At 39.6% G+C, this 27,226-nt stretch overlaps 1 protein-coding gene across 1 annotated transcript in view; it reads left to right on the top strand.

Annotated features, from left to right (window-relative positions):
- Window positions 1-1,469: 1,469 nt before the first annotated feature.
- The window catches only part of lrp1bb (low density lipoprotein receptor-related protein 1Bb), a 226,081-nt gene continuing 200,324 nt past the window's right edge, over window positions 1,470-27,226 (top strand). Inside the window, exon 1 of the mRNA XM_070837556.1 lies at window positions 1,470-1,560. Within this exon, the coding sequence (XP_070693657.1) occupies window positions 1,470-1,560 (91 nt within the window). The remainder of the gene's footprint in view (window positions 1,561-27,226) is intronic.

Raw genomic sequence — 27,226 nt, forward strand, 5'->3', positions numbered from 1 at the left:
GAAAATGAAATGGCTATCAGAGAAATCATCCAAATAAATGAGTTCACTTTACCAAGGCTTAATAGGGTTTTTTTTCCAAACCATACTCTGTCCACAAAGAAAAAAATGGGAAGTTGATCTTGACAAAAACATTGAAAAGGAGGAGTGGCCTCAGATTTGTTCAAATGTAATTGTGTGTTGCACACATATTGTGTTGAATCCAAGCACGAAAGTCACGTAATAACACAAAGAAACTAATCAATTGAAGCTGTGGTAGACCAGCAACTCGCATGTTCTGCGTGGTAAAATTATCATTTTTGTCAGTGTAGTCTGGTGGCTTTGGAGAGAGGGATATGAGGATACTGTTTCTGGATTAATAAAAAGGATCTAACAGGGTGGTCTCTGTGGGCATCCTTTCCATAATGTTGTCAGACACTTTGAATAACAATCTGAGCCTGTCAGTGGCAAAAACAAGCACTTTTAGTGGACTGCACTTTGATGATGTTGCCTCAAAGGATTACATTACAGCCACTGTAGCCTGTCACGGCTGCTGGCCGAGTCGATCTGCTTGACCAGTTCCAAAACCATTTGAACCTAAAACACATAAAATTATGGCTCAGGTTTAAAAAATATTGGAGTTATCCTGGCGACAAAGTGGCCATGTAGTCACTTGATGAGAAGCTGGTGCATTAAGCACCACGGGATCTCACACAAATCAGTTAGGCTTCATATTCTAATATTTTGGAGGGCTGATTTGAACTGTTATCATGTAGTCGGGCCTGTTTTAGATCTCAGTAAAACCTGACTGCAGTGCTCTCTGTGGGGTCCATTGGGTGACAGTTTGGGGTGTCCTTGTGGTGACTGTAAATAAGTCGTACAGCTCAGCACTGTCTATGTCACATTTGCGCACTTGGCTATTTTCTAAGATTTATAGGCTACGAGCCAATTCTGTCATAGGCTCTGTAGGGTTTGGTACAGACAATTGAACTCTGTACTTGGGTGTATTGGAGGCTGAGATTACTCATGCCTCATCCCACATTCTTTGACTTTTTCCTTCTTTTTCTGAGGACCACCCTCCGAAACACCCCCGGACCTCAGACTGACGCCCACTCCACTGACTGTACAGCTAACCAATATGATGAATTTCAGGCGAGCTGCGCCACCTTGACGGCATTTAATCATTGAGAAAAGGCAGGAAACGTACTCATCCTTTATCCTCCTACACTCCCACCCCGCCTTCCCTCCGTCCCTCTGCCCCTGACTCTCAGCTCTCCTGCCGTCTCCGGTGCGTCTGTTCGCTGCACAGAGCGGCGGTGTGCATGTGTCGCGGAGCGGGGGGGAGCGCTGCGCTGTTCTGCGTACTGGTTCAGCCGGACATCACCGAATAACGGCGCTCGACAACCGGGTGGCGGTGGGGGGGAGAGTGGACCCGGACCAGGAGCTGGAACAGGAGAAGCACCGTGGCTCTGTACAGCCCGCTCTCCGAAAACATGTCCGAGTTTTTTCTACTCGCCTTCCTAGCCCTATTCTCGGGATTATTTCCGTGCGCCGAGCCCTTGACAGTGTCGGACGAGGAGAAAGGTAAGGAAGAACCGGGCCGTCGGGGATGCGCAGTCCGGTGAAACTTGGCACCACGGGCCGTCTTAGTGCAGCCCGTGTTGTTACGAGCGCCAAATGTTGAGCAGCTGCTGGATATAAACCCCCCTGTCTTCCTTGGAAGGCACAATTCATGAATGATGAAGAGTTGATCATCAATTTGCTCGTCATCCGCTTTTTGCCCGGTGTGGATGCCACACTGGAAGTCTGCATCTTTTCCTGTAGTTGTCATCCAGGCTGTTAAAATGTTGCATTATAATGCGCACCGGCTGATAAAGCGCAGATTACGACACCACATCATTAATACGACACTGAACTTGCTTTGCGCATTTAGGGGGAGCTTTTAGCATTTGTACATTTTCAGGAACATTCTTGAGGCTGTTGGGAGCCAGAATAGATTCAGAGGGTCTGGCTGCAGGCGCGTAGCAGCGTTACAGTGCAGCAGGTGAAAACATCCCTGTGCCGAAGTGCGGTTTGTCTCCCTCAGAGCTGTAGCCTGTGTTTCTGCCGCGGGATCATCGCAACAAAGGACGGAGACGCAATTGATAGGACTCGTTCTGCATGGACAGCTAGATCTGTGTGCGACCCCTTACCGATGTTGAGGAACCACACTGTGATGTTGGGAGAAGTCATTTCTGAGCAGCACATTGACTGTTGCGTGGCTGTTGAATCCTGTCACAAAACTACAGCATGTCTGTATCCATGCTGAGTGCTGTTTCACAGGCTCGTTTACAATCTGCAGCCTTCCTTTTTTGGTGTCACATGTCATGTAAGGATCATTAAGGGATAGAGAGAACAACTCCTCACCTATGTATTCATTTATTTATGTTGCCCGAGTCTTAACCTTTTATACTTCTCTTATTTGTCCATAGCCACATTCATAGAAGTGTTCGTAGAACATGCGGAAAGTGTCACTGATGCAAGTTTATAGTCATGTGGATCCTCAAAGGAGGACAAACCAGTAGGTATGTAATGGAAATGTGATTTTTTTTTTGTTGCTTAAATTATTATACTTTTAATTTAACTTTTATTTTGTCTTGCCTTTTTCATTATTCAGAGCTCGTTTGAAGAGAGACACAGAGAATTATTGGCAGAGTTAGAGTGACTGCAGTCCAGTTAATTCATTTTTAAGCTTAAATGAATGCTGTTCTCCAGGTCACAGTTCCCTCAATTCTTCATTTGTCAGTATAGCAATGAGCTGCTTGGCTTGTTGAGAGTACCAAATGCTACCAAATGCCCCACAACACAGCGTGGCAAACAGGGACCTAGAGTTAGAGCCTGGCAGTCACAGTAGGCAAGAAAAACCCTGTTTACCTCTCTCTGTGCATGAAATGAAAAGATGAATTTGTCTCTTGAACTCCCTGAGGATGCCCCTGCTCTGAGAGGGGGTGAAAAAAAGAAAAAAAAAAAACACCCTCCTGACATTTGAGAATGGTTGGAGTTTGTGATTTTCAGCATTGCAGCACTGAGCTTTATTAGTGTAGCTTGAATCAACGTGAAGAATTCAGTGTCTTTGGTTTGTCTCATTTGGGCTACTACAGTAGTATTTAATATGGTATACATCGAGAGACATTTAGCTTTTCCACACACACATACACACACAGATGTGACAGTATAGTTGGGACCTTCTTTGTCTGTAAACCGATGCCGTGCTTCACCCAGAATAAATGAAAGCTCTCATAGCTGTGTCTAAGTGGACGGTAATGATAATAGCTTTTCTTATTTCTTCCAACACCAAAGCCGGTTGTTAGCCTAATTAGTCAGAAATTAATTTGCTTTGTGGTAACAGCGTTGATTCGTTGAATGCCAAGTAGCGAGCCTGTGGTTTTCTCTGCATGAATTTGAAGCTTTTCCAGAGCTCACTCATAGAATGGCATTGTGTCTTTGAAATGTCTCCACTGTGTTCCACTTCTTATCACTTGTGTCCATCTAACATTGAGCAGGCTGACCTGGCCGGGCTGGCGTGGCAGGACACTGCTGACCTGACAAAACGGCAGGCTTGAGAAGTTTAGACAAACCGGAGTGCCGCCTGTTTATTATAGTGTTTTTTTTATTTTTTTATTTAAATACCCTTGATCTCAGGCAGTGACCTCAGCACCAGATAAGCATCATCTAGTACAAACAGCTCAAGGTTGTTTGAAATGTATACCCCATTTAAAAGATGATAGTATAGTGGAAGATACGGATAGGTCCATGCAGGGAAAGTTGTCCTTAAGAGCTAATTTAGCTAGTGAGATAGTATCAGATATGTCAGTGCCTGTGTGTGTGTGTGTTAGCGGGCCAGCACAAAATCTAAATGATGGAGAAGTAATTTAGTGTCTGTGTGCAGTAAATTGTAAATTTATATATATATGTATGTATGTGCTAACATGCTGTATAGTATTTATTCAAGAAGTCTTAATGTGTTCTCTTGAAATGACATTTTACCACTCAGTGGAATGGAAGAAGAAATGCTGATGTATTTATTGTACAAAATTGAGTTTCCTTTTGCTTTATATCATCAGATTATTGTTGCATTTCACAAGGAGTCATGCAATATTTTTAATCTGTAAAAAAAAAAAAAAAGAAGTAAAGAAGTAAGGTACAATTCAATTTGAACTGTAAAAACATTTTTATAATGTCTTCAGTGGCTCTGGAAGTTTATTTTAGAAAACTTCATTGCCCTTGAAGATGTAATTTGCTGTACAACACACACAGAGACACACGGCAAGACATCTTCATAAAGCAAACAGCAACACCAACAGCATGCTGAATATATATCTATCTCTATATATATATCTCTATATACATATACATATACACACACACACACACACACACATATATATATATATATATACACATATATACACACACACACACACACACACACACATATATATATATATATACACACACACACACACACATATATATATATATACATACACACACATATACACATATACACACATACATATACATGGCACCATGTCAATATGTCTACCACATCTTATTTTATCATGTTATTGCCATGAGAATTGAAGAATTTTTTCCTCGGGTGATTGTTATTTTGGAGTCTGCAGCCAGAAGGTAGTCGTGAGACTCTACTGCTAGTGGATGGGAATGAACCTCATAGACCTTGTCAGCTTTCACAGTAGAACACAGAGAGCTCTCTAAAATCTGAAAAAAAAAATGACCCAGATGTCATCAGGGTTATTTCTGCTTGAGCTCAAGACTAAAATTTTTAACAGACTGCCTCAAGTCAGGCATTTGTAGGAGCCAGTAGTTCTTGGAACTTGACCAACACTACGGACTAGAAGCCAGGATATTTCAGTCTGCGCTGCTTTGATTTTGACCATTCTTTTTTAAATCTGTCTCTTGTGAGCCCTCTTTATGGATGTGCAACACTACCTCACTGGAGTGGCGCTTAAAGTCAGCCAGTTACTTGGAAAAAAGCCTGGGAGATGAGGGGAAAAAAGAAGCCTCGGGATAAACTTTAGGCTGTAGCATCTCTTTTCTTTGTTCTGCCATAGAGCCAACTTTTTTTTTTTTTTTTTCTGAAATTTCACGGCTAAATACATGCAATCTGGAAGTATACAGAGGTACACATGGTGTTCTAACTTATGTTTCCCTTTTGGTTATTTGGTTATGTAAATTTGTTACAGGAATATGTCTTAGAAATGTTTTCATGTTTTAAATATAGGGTGTCTTGTAATCCCATGTGGGATGGCTACAGAAAATGTTTGGCATGACATGGAAGTAAAAACTATGTACAACTACAAAGTCTATGTCTAATAATGGTAATGTAATAGGAATTGATCTATAATAGTAATGAGATGTGTTTGTGTGTGTATATATATATATATATATATATATATATATATATATATATATACCTTAGTCAGAAAGGGAATTTGGCAAATGTTCCTTTTTCACGGAGCATGATAGTGTCATGTATTCATACAGTTTTTTGTGTTAAAAAATGTCCTAAGTCCATTGAATCACGATGTAGTGAAAGCCAAACGGTTACAGCAAGGGCCACCATACAATTCAGGGATTTGGGCATTAATAATCTCTGACGTTTGCACAATGACTATCTATAACTCTGCTTCCTTAGAGCTGCTGAGTTAAATAAATGTTCACTCTACTTAATGTCACCATTGTATCTTTACTCATTTAATAGATAGCTTGGAAGCAGGAAATTGGTCTCTAAATTGCAGTTCGACATGATAAATTGCAACCAAATGGAGATTATGTAAATCACTTGCCTTCAGCAACACTTAACCAAAAAAATCATACTGTTTTTGATGGTCCTGGGGCCCTGCTATTTCGATACTCACCCTATATTGAGGTGGTGTTACTTGATGAATCAGGATGTCTTTTTACAGGAAAACTGCTGGGTAGTGACTACCGGTTGACCTTCAAAAGTTGGACTGAATTCTGTTTTCATAGCTGTTTTACGTCTTTTTCTGGAAAGCATTAACACAAAATGATCCCGCCGGCTGTGAGGGCCTCCTTTGTAGCTCGGTTTTCTGTCCACATCCTGTTCTGACATGGCAGTAGAAGTGTCCACTTCAGCAATAGGTGATCCTCAAGGTGGAGGGTGGTCCACACTCACCCAGCCACTCTGTCTTCACCCAGTGTTTGTAGGAACCACGTAGATTCCAGATAAAGCTGGTTTGGAAAGAGTAAATAAAGTGAAGGCAGAGGATGGAAGGGGGGGGGGGGGGTGGTCTGAGTAGGAGGTGTTGCACTACTCAGCACTGTGTTTCTTCTCGTGTAAGTAGAAGGAAAACTTGTGGACTGGGCACTGGCTGTTGTTGTTATTGGCATTCATGTCCTCTGTTCCGTACTTCAGGTGCTTTTTATTGACTATTGCTTCACGAGTTTGTCTTGGCTGGAAAACCAGACAAGTCGTCAGAACAGAAGGTCAGCTTCAGTTTGTACATGAGCAGTTTAAGCACTTCTATCAAACCTCAATGTTTAGTTTTCTTCCCCCACGGTGCTTCAAACTTCATACGAGTCATTACTGGTTTTCTGAGGTTTGTCTGAGCTAAGTGCTTAAACAGCATTTTTGCAGGATTGCATTCAGTCATTTAGAGCTGTGAAAAGATATTAAAACAGCTGACACATCTATTCAGTGATGTCAGCTAAGTGTTGCTGTCATTGAGCTCTTACATCTTTCTCAGGGCAGGGGTGAAGTATGGCCTCCAGCTACAGGAGGCAGCGGTGAACCAGCCTCTGTACAGCCACTTTTGGTACACAGTTGGCTGGCTAAGTCCTCCAGAACAAAGTTATTGAATGAAGCCATTGGATTTTAATAGTGCCACCTTTAATATCACCTCACACAGTCTTAATGGGTTACAATTGAATCAGTAATGGATTGGCGCATGCTGTGAAAGCCATTGGCTGTAAATTGACTTGTGGCATTGATTACCAGTGGAGGGAGTAGCTACATGTTTGACCCACATGATCTATTTGTGTTGATGTTCTTGACAGACTTAATTATGTGGGTGGCACAAGGTTTCCTATTAGATTTTCTATGAAATGTTACATAATTTAAAATGTGAATAATGTATCAACAAGTCTTTCTTCAGTGAAGCCCCATCTTGCAGTTAAATCCTAGAGCTGGGCTCAGCTGTATACTGAAATGTTTGATAAAAAAGTATGGATGAATTATTAATTAAGGAAAGCGTAACTGTTTTATTGCCAAATATGCTAATAAAAGTGGGGTTCATAAGGGCAGTGGCAAGCTAAACCACTCCTCTCACAAGTCAAGTTGAGTATGAGGTCATTAATGGGTGATGGATAAGATAAAATGCATCATAAAATGAAATGTAACGGTGATGTAATGCGCCTTGTGAAAGGGACAAATCTATGCACATGCGCAATCGAGACCATCTGCTGAAACACACATTCAACAGACCGAGCAAGAAAACCTTCTTGTGCATCCTCTATAGCAAACCAGCCTGGATGGTAAAGGTTAAAGTTAGTATGCAGCTGTGTGTGAAAAGTGAGGCCTGAGTGGAGCGAACATCTTTCTGGAAATGTCTCCAAGGAGGGAAAGTGTCTCTGTCTCAGGCAAAAAGTCTGTCCGTCAGTTTTAAAGGGTGAACTGCTAGCTGGATGGAGGCAGCACCCTGAAGATATGCACCCTGCATAACTTTGTGTGCTCAGCATGTGCCGAAGCTCAATGCAGCAGCAGTGGATCCTTGTAGATTGTACCTTTGCCCTCCTTCAGTTCCTCCGTTCTGTCTAGAGTGGCCTAGAGGAACTGCAACTGCAGCCTTCACTTGTATGTTTAGCTTTTGACCTAATGCATGCACTGCGGTATATGCATCAAACGTTCACCTAAATAGGAAGGTTGCAGGGACCTTTACTGCAGAGGTTTTGTTGCCATGGGAATAGGTGGTGTAGAGTTGTTCAAATTTATACAAAGGAGCATTAACGTCACTATAGTTGACATTAGACTAGTCTTTTTTTATCACTTAAATCTGCTCTCTATTGCAAGAGGGACAGAGCTCCAGTGATTGATCAGCTAACTGGTTGATATTCTGTTAGCTGACTGAAATAATTTTGGCAGAGGGGTCTTTCTATTGTCCTGTATCTCACTGAAGTCTCCAGACTGACAAAATGACACAGAAATATTTTATTAGTGTAATGAACTGTCAGAGTTAACATGATGAGGCATACTGTTATGGGGCGAAGTGGTGTTTAAGGCAGCCATCTTTGGTGATTGACCCTGCATGAAGAGTTCTCTCATTGTTGTTTGAAGGAGCTGTTATATTACTTGGCGCACTTACATCCAAATATTAAACTGGCAATATGGAGATTCCCTGGTTAATGTATGAGCTTGTATGTGTTGAGCCCATGGCTCAGCCCCAACAAGCATCACGCTGATTAATACTTTAAGATTTGATTCATCACTTTGTGTGGGCAGAGAACATTTACTGCTAGTGTCCATACCAGATACAGCAGAATTTAATTTACGTGAATAAACTGGAGATGGATTCTGTACTGTGTTATAGCACTGCTTTGTGATTTAAAGTGAATTTTTGCAGGGAGGAAAAAATCTTGTGTTAACAGTGTAATTTGCTGAATGGTGGGATGCACATGAAATTATTGGCTGATCAAATAAATTGCAGACAAAAGGCTTATGCTTAAACAAACTGGCTATTGCAGACGAACCATGACCAATCTGCAGGTCAGAAGTGCTGGTGTCGAGCCCCGAGTGGCAACGGTGGTGGCCAGAGGACCAGAGTGAGGGCTGCTGAAGCCTGGCTGGGGACTCTCTCTCCCAGCTGCCACCTGGCACAGACCGAAGGCTCAGGGCCCCATCATGCAGACTTGGCCCAGAAAACCAGAACAGGGGAGGGATTCATCCATCCCCCAACAAGCTTCATTCAGCAGACGAACCTAAGGCCAGTTGGTGATGCTGCACTGTGTCCTTCTTAAAAGAGAAATTGGTGCACTTAGCAATTAAGAAATATTGAGCCATCGAGGTGTTTCATTTTTATGTACACGTCTGTAATAATCCATAATTTTCCTTTATGGATTTTAACATAAAATGCTTATGCAGTAACAGTAAACCACAGAACTGGAGATATTTTCTTTTTTGCCTGATTTGTTTTCCAGTCATTCTCACAAGTCATTGCCTTTAAAGAGCTGCCGTATATTTCAGCCATTAACCAGAGGATGAATACACAGGATGAAATGATGAGGACAGTGTGTGGTACACAGTATTTACATAACACACTCAGCATGAAAGGTTTCCTGGTTGGTAACCAAGCTTGCTAAAGGGAGACTTTTTTTTTTTTTTATCTCTCACAAGCAGCATATGTTGTATACAAGGCATGCACACAAACTTGCGAACACGGAAAAACACATAGACTTAATAAGCTTTTCTAAAATGAGTGTCTGCGCCCTGTCTGTGTTGTGGCTGGCTTCCCTGGCAGAGCTCACTGTAGTCCAGTCCAGTTAGATGGAGGATAGAAAGCAGTGAGTGGCTACATCAACTGTTCAGCTGGTGTCAACTGTCAACTGCTATGAATTTTTTGGTTGCACAAGGAATCTCTACCAGTCTGATTCTTTTAATATCAATTTGGAGGAGTCACTTTAAATCTATACAGAAGCCTGACAGTGCACTGAAAGAGGATTTTTGGGCCTAAAATATTTGTGAGATTGCCACTAAGGATGAATAATTTAATGCACTTTCATGGCATAGTGCATGAATTGAGAATCAAAGACATAACCGCAGTGCTGCCCCTTCTTACACCTGCAGCTCGCACACAGTTCACTCTCAACAGCTGTGATAGCGTTGGCCCATGAGGATTGAGTTCAGCCTCGTGGCAGCACTATCACTGAGTTACTTTGTGTTAAAATTAGATTGCCAAATACATCACCACCAGCTGTCATCAATCTGATTCAGTATGATTCCCTAACATGCTTCCGAGATGCTATTGATCTCTGGTCCCCGCCACCCTCCTCTGTCGCACAGTGCTGGATTGGGAGTCCTATTAACGGCGCTCCCATCAATCACAGTTCACCCATGTTTGTTTGTAGAAGTCTTTGATACGATTAGAGGAGCGTGTTCATGCTACGTGGTTTTTCTCCCGTTCTGTTTCTCGTGTTGGCTGATTTGAAATGCGTGCTGTCACTTCCCTCTTGCTTTAGTGATGCGCCTCACTGCTCCGTAGCAGAGACCAGAGATTAAGCACTTGGGCCTCAAACATGTCGGCTGTCACAGGTATCTCTCACTGCTCAGTGCTTGATAAGGGCCAGTTGTTCCTGAAACAGCCCTTACCAAGAAGAAAACCCTAGAGAAATAAAAACCCCTGTGGACTTACTGAGATGTAATATGTTTCTCTTAGAGAGTCCATTTTTATGATTGCTTTTGTAGCCTTGCACACGTCAACATTCGAAGATTAGTGCTGCATTATTTTTTTTTCTTTCTTGAGGAATGATTGGATTTTATTTCTCATGTTTTGTATTTCTTACTTTTTTATATTTAATCTTAATTGTGCCTGCTTTTACATTCAAACACCATGATTACCCATACTCTTAAGTCAGTCGTGCTGTACCTCATTCATTCCTATTTAATTCCAATGGAAAACTTTTCCTAAGACATCCAACTAAGGCAAGAAGGGTAATTTAACACAATGAATGATAAGCAGCCAATATGTTTTGTAGGGCTGATCTCTTCTGGTTGCACAACTATGTTAAGACTGATCTAACACAATCATTGAATATTAAATCAATTATAAAATGACTAGAAGATAGAATATCCCCCTTAAGACGCTACCAGATGCTTGAATGTGGCTGTAATACCAAAACACAATATTACAGTGTGCTGTCCAAACTCAGCCTTCTGAACAGTAGATTTCTTCAGTAACATCAACATATGTCTTGTATATATGTGTACTGTATATATGGAAGGACAAATTCCACATACTTTACTTACTTTATAGTATAGACTTGATCTGACATAAACTCAGAGTAATGCTCTCTGCCATGGAAATTGGGTCTATAAGCACACCGTGTCATCATTACTACCTCTGTTTCTTACTGATTAGATCCTTTGATGAGCTTTGTACACACTAAATATTCAACATGAATTGAATTTTGTGAGTAATCTGCTGATTTAGTCCCACGCATTTCATACTAATATCTAATACTTGACTGTTTCATGCGTCTAAAAGGTTTCACTGTGTTTTCAAAGCTAAGTGTTCACGTCTTGGTGCAATTTAAGATCTCCACTTCACCAGACCCACGTGTACTTGGACATGGTAGAAAACCTGGACCACTTTAATATGTGAAAAGCATTCAGACGTCACACATAAAAGACCAGAGCCTTTGTTCTGTGAGATAGTGGTGCTAGCCACTCTGCCACAAAGCCAGGTTCACATTTAGAAATCGGTGCGAAATATTTGGAGTGCCTTAACGTGGGTCAAGTGAAATCCAAATGAAATTACTAATATCCAAGAGAGGCAAATAAGTGTACCTGTGTAGAAATGTCTGCAAGCATCTGTGTGTGCAACTTTGAGCAGATTTGTCTATAGAAGTACATTAATATGTCTGAGGCAAGGTATGCCGCTGTGATAAGGTGTCAATTTAACTCGCAGTAGGAGGTGACCAATCAATGGTAGAGTATGATCAAGGTCATACCAGGATAGTGTTCAACTATTGGAAACACATTAGCTTAAAGTCACAGTCATCATGAGATGATAGCTGGAAAGCTGGAGTCAGGAAGTGTGTAAGTCAATGTCTGTGGTCATGTCAAGGTTTATTAAACCCCTGCTTCACCTCAAATTCTGACAATGGGCATTAGTTTAATTTTCCTGCTGTTTTAAATGATAGAAATTAAATGCTTTGTACATTTGTTTTTAAAATTGAACACATAGACAGATATACTATAGAACATAGTGATAGATATTACTATGACAATTAACCGTCCAATCACAATGTGTTACAGTCCTTTCTGCATCTGACAAAATCCCTGTACAGCAGCAACAATTACACAGAGTGTTGCTCTTTTCAAACATGTTTAATTTCTGTTAAGAGACATTTGCATGTGAAATGACTATGGGTAATTTAAACTTTGACTTGCTTTATCAAAGTGCAGGCTCCTTTGTGTTTATCCGTGGCACTTGTGAGGTTAATATTGTGGACTGACTGTAATGTTCAACATTATTATCTCATCACACTTACACAGTGTAGGTCTTGTTATTATTTTAAAATGCTGTCTCTGTCTGAATGTCTTTTTTTTCTCCCCCTCTCATGTTCTGCTCCTCTTTTCAACCCTTTCCCAGAAAATAACCGTCTGTGGATAAAAATCACAAGTGTAACTCTAGGAAAGCACATATTTCAGTTTGTTGGGGCAAGTGAACAGAAGGCAGCAAAGACTGCGCTAGAAAAGGGTCAAAAAGTACAATATCCTCTCGGAAATGTTTAATCATCGAGTGCTGGAAGCCTTCATAATCCAATTCTCCATGCGGGGACACATGTGTCGGTGCGCATTATACATGCACACTTGTTTGAAGCAACAGATTGAATGAGGGCTGCTTGGTGACATTCAGTAGGCGTTGTAGTGGGTGTTGCTGCATGTTTGTTTGCTTGCTTCTGAAGTAACAGTTTGAAACGGCCCATATGATGTACAATCAGCAGTTAGAGTGGATTTTTCCGTTTGAAAAAAGTTTGATGTTTGATGAATTGTTGTCAACCTTGAAAGCTCAGAGAGAGTAGAGACATCACATTTGTTCTGGTCATTAGACAATCACTTTATCCTCATTAACCAAGAAATGTCAATAGAGAAAAGAAGTCGTACTTTACTTGTAAGAAAGTTTAGAAGCATCAATGCAGCCCTGGCGTCCTAGAAGTTAAATTTATATACAACAAATTAGCAAAAGAAAATACTTCTTGAGAGAAATGTAACGCCATACCGAATGAGGTTTTGTATAAACATTATGAGGAAATGTCAATTAATGTACCGAGCAAGTCAGACAAATATTTATACTCAATGTATCAGTAATATGTTCACGGACAAAGATTTAATGTCATACACATTTCATTTGTTTACTGTCAAAATAGCAGTCTATCCCTAACCTTAACTAAAGTCAGTCTGGAGTCTGGACGTGAACTGTCCTACATTAACCTAGCGTTTGCTTTCTCTATTAATTGATAAAGGGCCTGGCTCATACAATATCCAAAAACCAAGAAAAATCCTTTTCACGATTTCCTGTAGCCTAAAGCTATTTGCTGACACTTTTTCTCTGGATAAGGCAAAGCAGTTTAAAAAAAACATCTGACAAATCAATATCCCAGGTTATTAGCAGATATAAATCACAAACACTAAATCTCCCCACATTTACATTTAGATTTTTATTCAGAGCAATGAACCCTAAAGCCAAGCCTAATGCTGACGTTGACTAATATGACAAAGTGTTGATTTAGTGGTGATTGTTCTTAAAGTGCCTCATCTCGTGGCTCGTGAGTTTGGCTCAATCAAATGTGCGACAATTACATTTGCCCCTTGTTATTAACCTGCAAGATTATACAACAATCGTGGATCTGTCTTCGGTGCGTTAATGTTGTGAGACATTGTAATGACAGCAATTGGCTATGCGACTTTCACCCTAATCTCTCATGCAGAGGTAGAAATTACCTGACAAGTGGCTTCTATCACTGAGCGACCTCTCCTGAGATACAGCTCACCAAAGCAGCCTATTAACTGTGTTGACAAGTATGTCTTTTTGGCAGGTGTGTCAAGTCTTCTTTTCTTTTCTTTTTTGTGAAGCCTCTTAAAAGTGAATACGGCACATAAAAAAAAAAAAAAAAAAAACAATCCTAAAAATAAACAGTCTTGCAAAAAGATAGTCTTCAAGGGCTGTCACCATCAGTTGTAGCAAGCATGACATGACAGATCTCATTTTTAGATACTCTGTTGTTGACCTTAGTCTTGTTCAGCTAACCAACATTTTCATGTCTGACTCAAATTTACCTCAGTGCTCTGATTCGTCATTCATAACAGTCGGTCAAGACATGGCACATCAGCTCCCTGAAGTCTTTGATGTGGTAGCTACAATCCAGAAATGAAGTCTGAGGAGATATTTCTAGACAGCCAGTGCACCAGATTTTCGAATCCTTTGCCATCACGCCAAGCTTCCTGACACAGTTATCAGAGGTCAGGCTCCAGCATCTGTCTACCCGAGACACTCCTCACACAGGACATGTCGCTTATCTCTCTGGCTACAGTATCCCTAAGGAGGTCTCAGCGTGACATCTTGCCCAGAACTGAACTTGAACTTGACAGCTAAATGGAAACCTGAAATTAATTGTGGTGACACTCTCCGGTGTAATGGTCAGGAATCCATCAGATGTTAATGTTCCACATCAATGATATAGTTTCACATTTTGGGAAATTACGCTTATTCGCTTTTGCCAAGAGTTGGATGAGAGGATCAATACCACTCTAATATATGTCTGATGATATGAAGCTACATCCAGGAGATGGTCACTTTAGCTTAGCACAAAGACTGAAAGCAGGGATAAACAGCTTGCTTGGCTCCGGTAGAAAAAACTAAAAAACTTAAAATAAAAGAGAAGAGAGAGAAAACAAGACAGCTCTTGGGCTCACTAACTAATACTTTATATGAAGTTTTGTTAATCTGTACGAAAAACAGTGTGCCAGACTACTTTTTTGGACAGGTACAGTAAGTTCCTGGAGTTTTTAAGTCACCTCAGGAGCACATTGCTCCCTGTGAAACCACAACTTCTTCCTTTTTATACTCAGGTTTTTACAAATAAAACAAGATACCAGTCTTTATGCTAGGCAAAACTAACCACGTCCTGGCCGTAGCTTCATATTATCATATTTAAGGGACATAAATAAGAGTTGTAGGGTATCGTGTTGATATATATTATTTTCGCCAAAAGAGCCATTCCTTTGAATTCTATTTTTTCAGATTTTTAAAGGTACAAACATTCTCAAATCATGTGTAGTTACAACCACTTATTACCTTACTCATAAAAGAATGACCCCATTGATTTCCACACAGTGAGGTCTACAGATTTAAAAGAAAATAGATCTCTGGTCTTGGATCAGTGCTCAGTATAGGCAATAACCCGAGATTATGTATGAGAGAAGAAGTGGGAGTGTAAGTGGCTAAAAAAGAGTAATGTTAATATGACTGTACCCTTTGCAGATCTGAACGCTTTGATAAGTCGCTGGTTTTATTGTTGAAGAGAGACTGAAAGGAAGAAGAATTATGTTGCTTTCTTAATGCCAAAAAAAAGGATATTGCACAGGTCAGCTCGAGTATGACAGGAGCTTATGAATGTGTCATCTGATAGTCAAGCCCTGTTGCTCACACTCTGACATGTATTGGGTCCTGCATTTTGCGAATATACAATGCACTACGTGTGCAGCAGCCAGTGGAGCTGCTAGTGTTCTCGAGTAAACTGCTACCAAGGCCCAAATTTGGATGTTCATTTCAAAGCCCGAGAGACTCGGGAGGGGATCTGCATCTGCTCAGTATTTTGATGTGCCCAATTCCTCACTGTGCAAATATAAAAAGTTTCTTGTACTGAATAACGCTTTTGTGAAGTGTCCTATTTTGATATCTGGAATGCTGTTTCAATAATTAGCGGGTTTTGTTGATAAATCCACACACATGGGCGTTAAGATTATATTCATTACCCGGACATTATGTGTGATTTACAGATAGTGAGGGATGAGAAAAATAATTTAGGGCGTGATTCAGACAGAGATTAAAATGCTGCCAACCAAATCAAACAACTAGCACTTTAAGGAGTGTTAGCCAGCCTTTTTTCTCTTAGATGCGTGGTGGGACCTTTCTGCACCTCAGAATCTTTCATTTCCATAGCTGCCTCAGTGTGAATTTGTGCTTCAGGCGGTGTTTCCCTGTGGAACACAAGCTCTTCATTATTAAAGGCCCCACGCCGGCCATCCTCCACACTTCTCTGACCTAACGACTTTCTGGAGAGCGGCGCCACAGCTTAAAGCTCATCCCTGGTTTGCTCTTTCTCTGTCTAATTCAGGAGCAGCAGCCAAAACACTGCATCCTTGCTTTTGGACCAATTGGTAAGATAAGAAAATGGGATCGCCCTTTTCTATGCCCATTAAATATTGATGTGTATTCTCACAAATGCAGCAGGGAACTAAAGTTATAGGAGACAAAAGAAAAACTTTGTCTTTTATCTATGTATGTATCTATCTTGTCAGAGTACGCGGCACAAGGCCCTTCTCAGCAAGGGCTCTTAAAAATGGTGGTGGTTTGTCAACTTTTATTTTTATTTTTCAAATTTATTCAGTGCTTCTTTCTCGCTCTTATTTCTTGCTCTATTTTATTATCATATTTTTAGTTTACATTGGGCATTAATAAAACAAATAGCTGGAGTTGGACTGTTATTGTTTTTTTTTATTTCTCAAGCATTGTTTGTTATTGGGAAATATTATCACTCTTGAACGGCTTGTTGACTGTGGCTGAGAAATGTTATTACTGAGAGGGGAGATAAAGCACAGAGGTGTCCATATGTTGAAATTGAACATCTTTTTATTAAGTAAATCCTTGTTTATGTAGCACTACCCTATGATAGTGACCCCAGAATGACACTGCACATACCTCATGTTGCAAGAAACATATACAAGCTCTGTCTTATGTATTTTTTCACTATTATATCATAGTGGATGGTTATGCAAGGATAATGTCATTTTTGTGAAAAATGTAGCCAGCTCTGGAGATTTTTGAAGGCATTTGGGAAATTACTACCCTACTTTAACCCTAAAATCTAATCCTATTATCTTTATGTTTTTAATATTGCAAGAATGGATGCATTTTTACACTATGGCTAACCTAGCTAGCTTGTGTACCATGTTTGCATTATGTACAATACATTAGCAGCACAAGAAAACAAGAATTATAATACCCCACCATAATAGTACAGGCAGCAAATTTATTTATACAATTCACACGGATGGAGTTACACTAAGAGAATGTTTTGTTAGGGGTACGTTACATTGACTTTACATGAAATCAACAGTGGGCATAAAGCAATATTAAAGCTTTCCGTTTCAATATTTAATGTCAGCTACAATGTCCTTGGAGTATGCCTAAGGCCCTGTACACATATTTCATGTCTGTCGTAACTTTACATGGCTTACAGTCTGCGGAATGACATCCTGGCCTTTTCTGTGCCCATGAGTACATGAAAAAGTTATCATCAAAATGTCAGTCAACTGAGGCCCTGTGAGGAGTATATGCTATGTCTAATGAAGATTACTTTTGCCACAATGAAGACACAATAGGGATGGTGTTTTTGTTCACACTACTACCAGTGCCACTTGTGAGGTGATAAATATGATAGGTGAGGTTACACAAAGTAGCATTTTACAATATCAAATAAAAGCAATTAATTTTTTTTTGTTTTTTTTGTTAATGCAACCATCCTTACCCCCAACATAGTATGGCCGAACAACACATACAGTGTATTGTTTTGGCATTGCCATTACAGTGAAGGCTTGTGTTTTTTTTTTGTTTTTTTTATCTGAGGACTGTGCGTGCAGGCTGGGTTTGACTGATAACTCCCTCTCTCTCTTATTGCACCTATTAGGGTGAGACAACATGTACCTTTATCACTTTTATTGGTGCATTAACTTTGGTGACCTCGTGTAATGCACAGCTCCACCCAACTTTAAGAGGCCTAATCAGCATAAGTGAAAACACCTGTGTGGATGTGGGTCTTTAAGGCAAACTAGGGCAACCATGACATGCTGTGTAAGCCATGTCGCCGCTCGCAATTTCATTTTAGTTTTCACTATTGTTATTTTTTATCGCCGGTGTTAGTCAGAGGACTCTTATTTCTGAAACTCTGGGTGCAGAAAATATATTGTGACACTTGCAAAGTTGTTACGGCTAACGTGTTAGCGAACAGTTGCTTACACTTACGCATTATGCGCCTGGCCAGATGACACATGTAAGTCAAACATTCTGTTTTGGTGTAACGGCGAAGATATTTGGAATTTAAGCGCTAGTTGCTAGACTTTGACTAAGCTAATTGCTTACTTTGTGTAGGGTAATTCTTGGTTGTGGGAAGGTAGCAGCCAAGTGGAAATCAACATTGAACCAAAAGTGGCAAAAAGGCTTCTTAGAGCTGTTATTTATGGATAATGTGTTTGCAAACAATTAGCTTAGATTACATTTTATAGCTAGCTACTGCACTAGCTAACATTTGTGCTTTGCAATTTAACAATAATAATAAGTTCCCCAGTGATTACCAGATAAGATAAGATAAGATGCACCTTTATTTATCCCCCAAGGGGGGAAATTCTCATTGCACAACAGCTACATCAGAATCGAAGAAAAGGGAGATAAAAAATTGAGAAGAAATAAAAATACAAGTATACAAAATACAATGCAAATGTGCAAAAAATACAAATATAGAAATGTACAAAATAAAATATAGTGCAATATGCAATCTGATAATCTGATAAAATAATCTGCATATGGTGATAGCCAGCTTTGATAGTCATGTTGTTATTGTTGTAAACTTGAACTATATAGCACTTTTCTTAACAATGTTACAAAGTGTACAAAGTTACAAAACAAAGTTAAAATGAGAATAAAGCCAAAGTCCATAAGGACTTAGAGAGAAAAGAATCGTTATGAAATAGGGAATAAAAACATATCTAACATTACTAACAGCAAGAGACTTGGTGTGTCTAAGTTCAGTGGGCAGAGTCTCATAGTGTAGGGGCTCTAATAGCAAAAGCCCAATCCCCTTTTTATTAAGGCCTTAAAAGTAAACAAAAAGATTTCAAGATCAGCGGATTACTCAAAAATAGCCCAGACAGAGACCACAAGATTAATTTAGAGTTCAGTAACATGATTTTATTTTATTGTATTTAGTCTGTTGAAGTGTACTGTACCACATGTTGCCCCATTAGAACTGTGTAGGATTTGTAGGGAAAATATTCTTCAAACTGGACAATGTGAGAGGCATTACACCAGCTAGAATCAAGTTGTAAAATGGGAAACTATAGAGTGAGCAATCTGTCAGAATAGAAAATCTTGAAACGTTTTCAACCGTTTCAATCAGCCCAGAGCAGCAGGAGACTGCAACTCTCCATATTCAACATGGTCATAGATTGGTGCAATATGTGCAGCAGTGATAACAACAAACAGCATCATATAAAGCCCTGTTGCTGGCATGCACAATATGAACTTTTAACATTTCTTTGAATACCAATAGTGCTTTGTGCTTGCAACACAAGTAATGCATCACTATGAAAAGCATGAAACACTAGCCCATGCTGAGAGAAGGATCAAGAACCCAGTTACTGAAATACCAAACAGCTTTTGTGTACATCTGCATTTCTGGATATGTATTGCTTTCATGTGCAGTGCATTTCTACATTGAACTTGGTCAGGGCATTTATTGAAGATGTAGGTCATTTGAGAGAATCAGTGAGCTTCATGCAGTGTAATGGCAAGAAAAAGCCTCTGAATGTGCCTCAGGCTGTACTATTGACAGATGAGTCAAATGGCCATCCTGTTGGCTGACATAAGCATCATCGTGCCCAGCGAAAACTGACAGTAAGAATGTCAAAGATGGTGATTTGTAGCTTTGGGCTATTTGCTGTTTCAGGAAAGTGAAATCAAAACAGTGTTTAAGGGAATTTTCAACAGAATGCCTATATATATGGATTAAGCCAGAAATAATGTAACAGCAGGAGCAAGACTTCATCGAATGGTCAAAGAAAGAGAAATATGACATTTTGTCAAGTGCAGGTTGAACTCTTCATTTTTACAAACCCATAATTGCAGTAGCAATTTGCATTTTATTTTTCCATCCATCCATTATCTACACTGCTTATCCGTCGGGATGGTGGGGGGCTGGAGCCAATCCTAGCTGACTTTGGGTGAGAGGCGGGGCACACCCTGGACTGGTCACCAGTCAATCGCAGGGCCAACACATAGAGACAGACAACCATTCACACTCACACCTACAGGCAATTTAGAGTCTGCATTTTATTTTTTTGCAATAGAAATGAAAAAATAAATATTATATTTTTGAGAATTCTGAATGCTTTAATCCCCCCCCATGATAAATAAAGTATTTCTGATACTGATTCTGAATTGCATAATGAAATTGCAACATTTGCCGCTAGTGATCTTACTGTTCCTGTTGATAATGCTTTTGGATTTAGGATATCTTATTCAAAACTTGTTTTTCAAACGTTGTCTATGCAATATGGAGGAGAAGCATTGATGAGTTTTATTAGAAAGCAGAGCCTCAGCTCTCAAATAAAACTCTTCTGTCACTCTGAATGACTTACCAGTTCAGAATTTAGCATTTATCAAATGTGCAGCAATGCCACCAATTTGTAAAAGTTTTCACATCCAGAAATGATTTTTGTTGCTACGTCTGACAGCGAGGCACTGTATTCTATGACTGTGTAGGTGTCATGGTATATACCGTTGTCATCCTGACTGACTGGAAGACGGCATATCTTCTTCAGTTGTGCTGTGACATAGCCTTTGTGATCATCACATCATTTTTGGCTCCAGAATATGCCAGCAGAGAGCCTAGCTGCTGGGGCCTTGCCACAGCATCTGGTTGACTGTGATGGGATTTACTGATAATGTTAATGTAGTCCAAGAAGCCCTCTGCACACAGGCAGCCTGTCCCCCACCCCCACCAGTGCCCACCAATGGAGAAGTGGCCAGGAACCAGAAAATGGAAACCTGATACACTGAGTCAGTCGGGTGAAACATTGTGTTTACATTTAAACATTGCCAATTCACTGCTTAAGAGCAATCATTATCAGTTCCATTGAGGCCAAGATAATTGACTGAGAATTTGATTTTCTCAGTCCAAACATGATTATGGTGTTGCTTAGTGGGTGTCTGCAAATGCTGATTTGTTGAGGTTGTTGAGGCTGGAATTCAATCAAAGAGGAACTATTGATAAAGCTGTTGCTCTGGCTCTGAGAAAATTGCACTTCAACCACTATCCACAATGTTTTGACAAATAGATATTGGTGAAATAGAACATCACCATAATTAGTACAAATCAAATACCTTTGTGTTTCTCTCTTAAGGAAAAGAGAGGCTTTTCCTCCCAGTCAGGCCGCTTCAGTCTGACCATCCTATCATATGACCTTATAGGTGAGCCTTTCATCCAAGCACTGGGCTGCAGTGTAACATTTGATTAATAAAATACATCACTATGAACCATATTTGCATTAGATTGTTTGTGAATTCTAATTGATGATGTGCCAAGAGTGAAGGGGTGTGACATGGAGTAAATTCTTGTCTTGGTAGTCAAACATCTGAAACCTGCTGATACTGACCGAATATTCTATAGCTCTAATTTATCCATGTCTCTGTCCATCATTACGCTATGTTATGCTTCTCTGAAGGAAACCAGTAGCAGCTGACATTGAAGCCTGTTGTAAGATGTCCCAGGTGGCATGCCATAAGGGTAGAGGCAGGTGGTGTGGAGTCTTATTCATTGACTTTGAGGAAAGTACATATTCATCAGTGTGAAAGAGTTCAGTCTAACTTTCACACATTTTCACCTCCTCTCCAAACCTCACCTTGATGCCTTGGTTCCTGTTTTGTGCCAAATAAAACACAGAATATTGCTGGTCCTGCTCCACTGCAAACATACTTTCTTATTAGCTTGACAGTTTGCATTGCTTTAACTTTGATATATGCCCCATGGACACACACTTACACACAGGGTATGCTTTAATTTAAGTGCGAGGTGGTTGGAGGGAAAATGTAATAAACCTCACTTGTGTCCCTAAATAGCATTGTAAGTAAAGGAGGCACACAACCTGCTGTTTGATATGTGTTAGGTGTAAGCTTATTCATTTTACTTGGAGGCTTACAAAATAGGCATGACATTGTGTGTTTGGGCTGAAATAATTGTAATTTTGTTGATGGATAAAATGATGATGTTCACCCACTGCACTGGTTGGCACACATGTAGAAAGATAATAATAACCATCAGTCACACAGTGTGGCTTTTTTCTAGAAATTCCACTGCAAATTGGTTCTTACAATCTTTAGAATATGGAGTTGGATCTCTGGTTGTTATAGAGATATCTTTGTTTGGACCAAGTTGCTGACCAATTGATAATCATCACCTATTTGTCGACTGGCACTAAACAGAATAAATGTATGCTATGAAAAATCATAGCTTAAATACATGTTTGGACAGCTCAATCTTTTTCCATGAATACTGTCACCAAAGTGTATTTTTTCTGGATATGGAATGACTGGGTATTGTGTTGAAATAAGCTACATGTCTGAGTTTGACAGTGGCTCATGGTGTCATCAGCAAGTTTTTAGACTTTGTGTTATGTCACATGTTGCAGTGAAGAATGCACTCACTATCTCTGTTGCCTTGCCCGTAATGCTTTGCCATCGAATGACAGAGGCATTTCAGTGAATGGTTTCTAATCATGTCTAATGTTCCATGTAAGAGTCTACCCTGTCTCTGTCCTCCCTCATCACAGAGGCCACACTATGCTGGTGTTAAGCGTGTGTGTATGTGTGTTTGCAAGGCAGGACTTGACAGCAGCACATTTGGCTTCTCAGTGGACCATGGAACTGCAACTCTTGGACTTGGAAGTGCTCAGATGTCTCTTCATAGCCAGGTCTCTTGGTGCGTGACCTTATTCCCTGTGACATTTTCAGCCATTAATCTACAGACGTATAGTGATGGAGTACCTCTCTGGGGTTACATTGTGCTCATGTCACACCATTTTCTACATGGCACAGAGGTCATGCAACTCTGTGGTGATGCTAGGGTGAAATTTAGCTTTGATTCAATTAACTGCAACAAGAGGGTGCTGCTGAGTTATTGACATTTTTTATGATATTAACAGGATGAACTGGACAGTGCTTAATATTGTTTAATTGTTAGCTGTGGCACTTTGCACATTTTGATTTAGTGTCAATCAAATGTCAATGATTTGATTACTGTTAGTTTCGGTCATTTAAATGTCTTAAAATGCAGGATTTTCTTTTTTTTTTTTTTACAGTATGTGCTTTGACAAATGAGTCACTTCAGAGTTATCTTCCTTATACAAGGATTGTAATCTTACCATCAGTGACAGCTTCTGAATGCCTCTGCAGTATAGCAGCATCTCAACATAGCACTGAATGATTATCCTGACAGCTGTGCCACTTTACTTACTACTGACCACACTGCAGGTCAAACTCATAGCCCAGCATGTCATTTACATTTGTAATGAACCCTTGCAATTAACTTTGCAATTAACACTGAACTTTAGTACCCCTATTTAACATTTGGAAGCAGTATAGAAACATTCAAGACATGGTTTATTATTATTGTTATTATTAGTATTATGTAGTAAGAAGCTCTATGGACATTTTTGTGCTAATTAATGTACAATATTTATCAACAATTCTAACTTCTCCCATAAAGACATATTTTGTCATTACAACAGTGTTTGCCTATATTGTTTCATTATCTGTTTATACAACAACCTCCACTTATGTGGTCTCAAGTGCATTATAGTGTTATAAAACATGTATTAAATGTGAATATAGTGCCCGTGACTGCCAAATAGGGGCACTAAAGTGTTACCAAAATGGTTTAGCAGTTTCTCAGGCGTTTCTCCTGTGGACTGAGTGTGCTAGTGATTTACTGTCTCCTGCAAGAGAAAAGCAGCATCAGGATAACCAGGAAGAGCAGGCAGGTTTAGGCTGTCAGGTGTGTTGCAGTGAAAGGTTAGGTCTGTCACTAAAACAGGGGTGTGTAACAACAAAGCTGACACGTATTTACAGCAGCACATCAGTCTCGCTTTATCGACATTACTTTATCTTGAGCTGTAATAACACTTTAAAGATCTGTTGACGGATTGTCCAAGGCAGTCATTACGCACAGCTCCTCCATTATCACACCCAGCTGAAATTGTATTAATGTTTGCTCTTTGTTTAGTGGGTCAGTCAGTGTCTTGAAATCATAAGTGATATATTTTCCCTGATAAATTATGAAATCAATGTTGCCAGTGATAGACTTAAATTTGAAATGTCTATAGCTTTGCATGGGACATTTGTTTTTGGGGTGGCAGCTGTTGCAACAGTCTTTAATAATGCTTTGGCACCAACCAGCCTGGCAGGAGACAAAAATCCCTCTTTTCCAAAAGAGAAAATATCTAATTGCACACTTATAATTGTTTACTCTGTCATCAACTTTTTGAACCATATTGCACTGTTTTCTTTCTAGAGTCTTTTCTGATGTGTGAGAAATTGTAAATAAGATGTCTTGCTGCAGGAAGAAATGGAAGCATACTCAGTAGCAAAGTTGGATCCCCTCCTGAGCTTTGTTTGCTTTAGTGACAACTTTTGAAACCTACTTTTGTAGTTTATTTTCACGGACACTGAAAAAATTTGGATTCCACTGGCACTCTATCTTGACCCGGCATGTTGGCTGCAACCTCCATCTTTTTTTGGTGTGGGTATTGACAGGTGGGCCAGAGAGAAAAGCCACAGTATTACACTTCCAGCTGTTCCAATTTCTCATCTCTGCTTCTAAAATGATGCTGCCGCTGCTGTAAGCTTGAAACTGAATTAATAATGAACAAAGTCAATAGGTCTCAGGATCCTATTCTCCCAGGTATCACCTTGAAGTGACTTTGCTCAGGTATTGAGGTACCAAGTATGAAGGGAAATCTTACATATTTACTGCTAGAGTTTGGACTGTCCATAACCCATTACTGTGTGAAAATGTGAGGTGTCACAGCTGGTATTTTATTGGGTTTCATTTTATTGTGTTTCGTGTCTCATTTGAGCTCCTGAAGAGGCACTGAAGGGAAATTACCCGGACAATTAATTTCATGTCAAACACAGCAACACAGTGTCCTTTTTGTTTTTGTCCGCGTTGAAAGCAAAGTCTAAAAGGGAAACAACTGTGTATCATTTATGTTGCATTTGTGTCATGTTTCCTTTGCATTAGTTGTCCAAACCTTTTGCAATTTCTGCTGACATTTCAATTTCAGGTTGTGGAAGTACTCGGAAATGAGATTGTTCTGGGTCTGTTTTGTTTTGTGCAAACTAATAAAATATGCATCAGCTGGATGCTATTTGGAGCGCTGCTAATCAATACACGTGCCTGTTTTCATGAGAATTCTCAGAAGAGAAGCCTTGTCAATCTGTCAGAGATCATTAGCAAGGCATGGTGGTGTGATAGATTGTGGCTCTGATGGGGAAAAAAATCAGGTAGGCCTGACAATAACGCCCCATTGGCAATTTTCCATCTGCCTCGTTACCATTTCATGCTCCTCAGAAACAGATTCAGTAAACACACAACATTTTGCATTTTTACTGCTCTAGACAAGCAGTTCTGTCTTTGATAAATACAAGAACATCCAGCAAGGAATATAAGCCTCCTTCCATAATCCCTTATATAGCTCACTATTTAATGCTTCTGTATTTTTCTCTTTATTGTAAGACAAAAGATAGAACAGGATTTCCCAAGTACAACAAAACAATGAATCCGGGACTATTACAAAAGTTTAGTCAAAGAACAAGGGCATATCCTTTGTCAGGTGTTGTTGTTCGTATGTTCATATGTTCTACACTGTCAGACTGAATTAAAGTAACACTACTTTTGCCACTTCCAATAATAATGAGAATAATATTAACACTAGGCTACTCCTCCTCCTAGACTTAGTAGATGGTCACTGAACTAACATAGTGAAAGTTAGTTCAGTTCAATTTATTATTGTTATCATTGTTACTAATATTATTATTAGTATTGGTAGTAGTATTTCCAAATGGTTCTCTCCTTCAGCATGACCAAAAAATTGTTTTTCTTGGCAAAACCTGACATTTTCATGTAACCAACAGGTGGAAATGTCATGTCCCATTTGTACATCTTTTGCACAGTTTTTTCACAATTATAATCTGTGCTTGTAGAATGTAATGCTCATTTAGTGCACCCCAGAAGCATCATGACTGTGACTAAAGCTGGCCCTACTGACAAAAGATTAGACAAGAAAGCGGAATGAATGTTGATCCAAAGAAGGAGATTGGATGGAAAGTTAGTTGTTTGTTTTATCTTTCTGTCTTTATTTGTGAAATGAATGCTGTTTCCAGCAACTCAACATCTCTTGCAAATACATCTGAAACCTTTGTCTGCATTTTTATGCAAAAACCATAGCAGACATGATCTGGAAAGTTGCTTAATGTATATCATGACCATACTGTATGTACCCGCTGCATCATCAAGAAACAACAGTGTCTCACCTGGCCACTTGGCTTTACACAGCATTTTATTTTACAATGGAAAATAATTTGATGATGATGAAAATCTACTTCTCCCGACGGGCACACTACCAGACACAGGTAAAAATGAAGGAAAACATGCTTCTAAAACAAAATAATAGTGGTATAAACTATTTAGTTTTTTATGATAATATAAATATTTGAATATACGAAAATCCTGATAAATCCCAAGCGAAAGGGGGAATATCAGTTTAACCTGTTTGGAGATTATAAAAATGAAAAAGAAAAAGTTCAAAAATTTACCTGTGCTTTCCATTTTAAATAGCCTTTTTTGGATGCTTGCTGGAGCTTCTACTCTCTTGTATGAAACCTTGGTTGTTTTTTGACAATTAATTTTTGATTGTTCTTGGGAGTAGATGAAAAGCTTTCACAAGATGCCATATGCCAGCTGGTGGATGTGTTTATCAAAAGCACCTTGAAAAACAGAGTTTTTAACATACATAGACCCCATGGGAATTTAACTTTTAATCTTGAGTTTGGCATTCAGCGTTAATGCCGTGCCCTCTTCCTATTTTGTGTTGTTGATGTTTTTTGTGCTGAAGGCCTTGATTACACTAAGGTGTCTCTCTTGATTTTCTGTCTGTACTTAAAACTTTTCGAAAGGATGCATTACAGTCAGGATATGCTAATAGTATCTTTCCCTTTTTCTTGGCTTGAAACAGTCAAGTGTCTTTCTGCTGCTTGTGTAAAACAGTGGTCAATTGGGCAGCTCAATTACTGTCTGGCTGAGTGGAACACATGCTCATTATCCCTCCTAAATAACTCTGCATTTTCCTCACTATTCCATGTACAATCAATTGGTAACAATACAAAAGATGATGGTGATT

This window comes from Pempheris klunzingeri, chromosome 10 (genome assembly GCF_042242105.1).
Source record: "Pempheris klunzingeri isolate RE-2024b chromosome 10, fPemKlu1.hap1, whole genome shotgun sequence".
Taxonomy (NCBI): Eukaryota; Metazoa; Chordata; class Actinopteri; order Acropomatiformes; family Pempheridae; genus Pempheris; species Pempheris klunzingeri.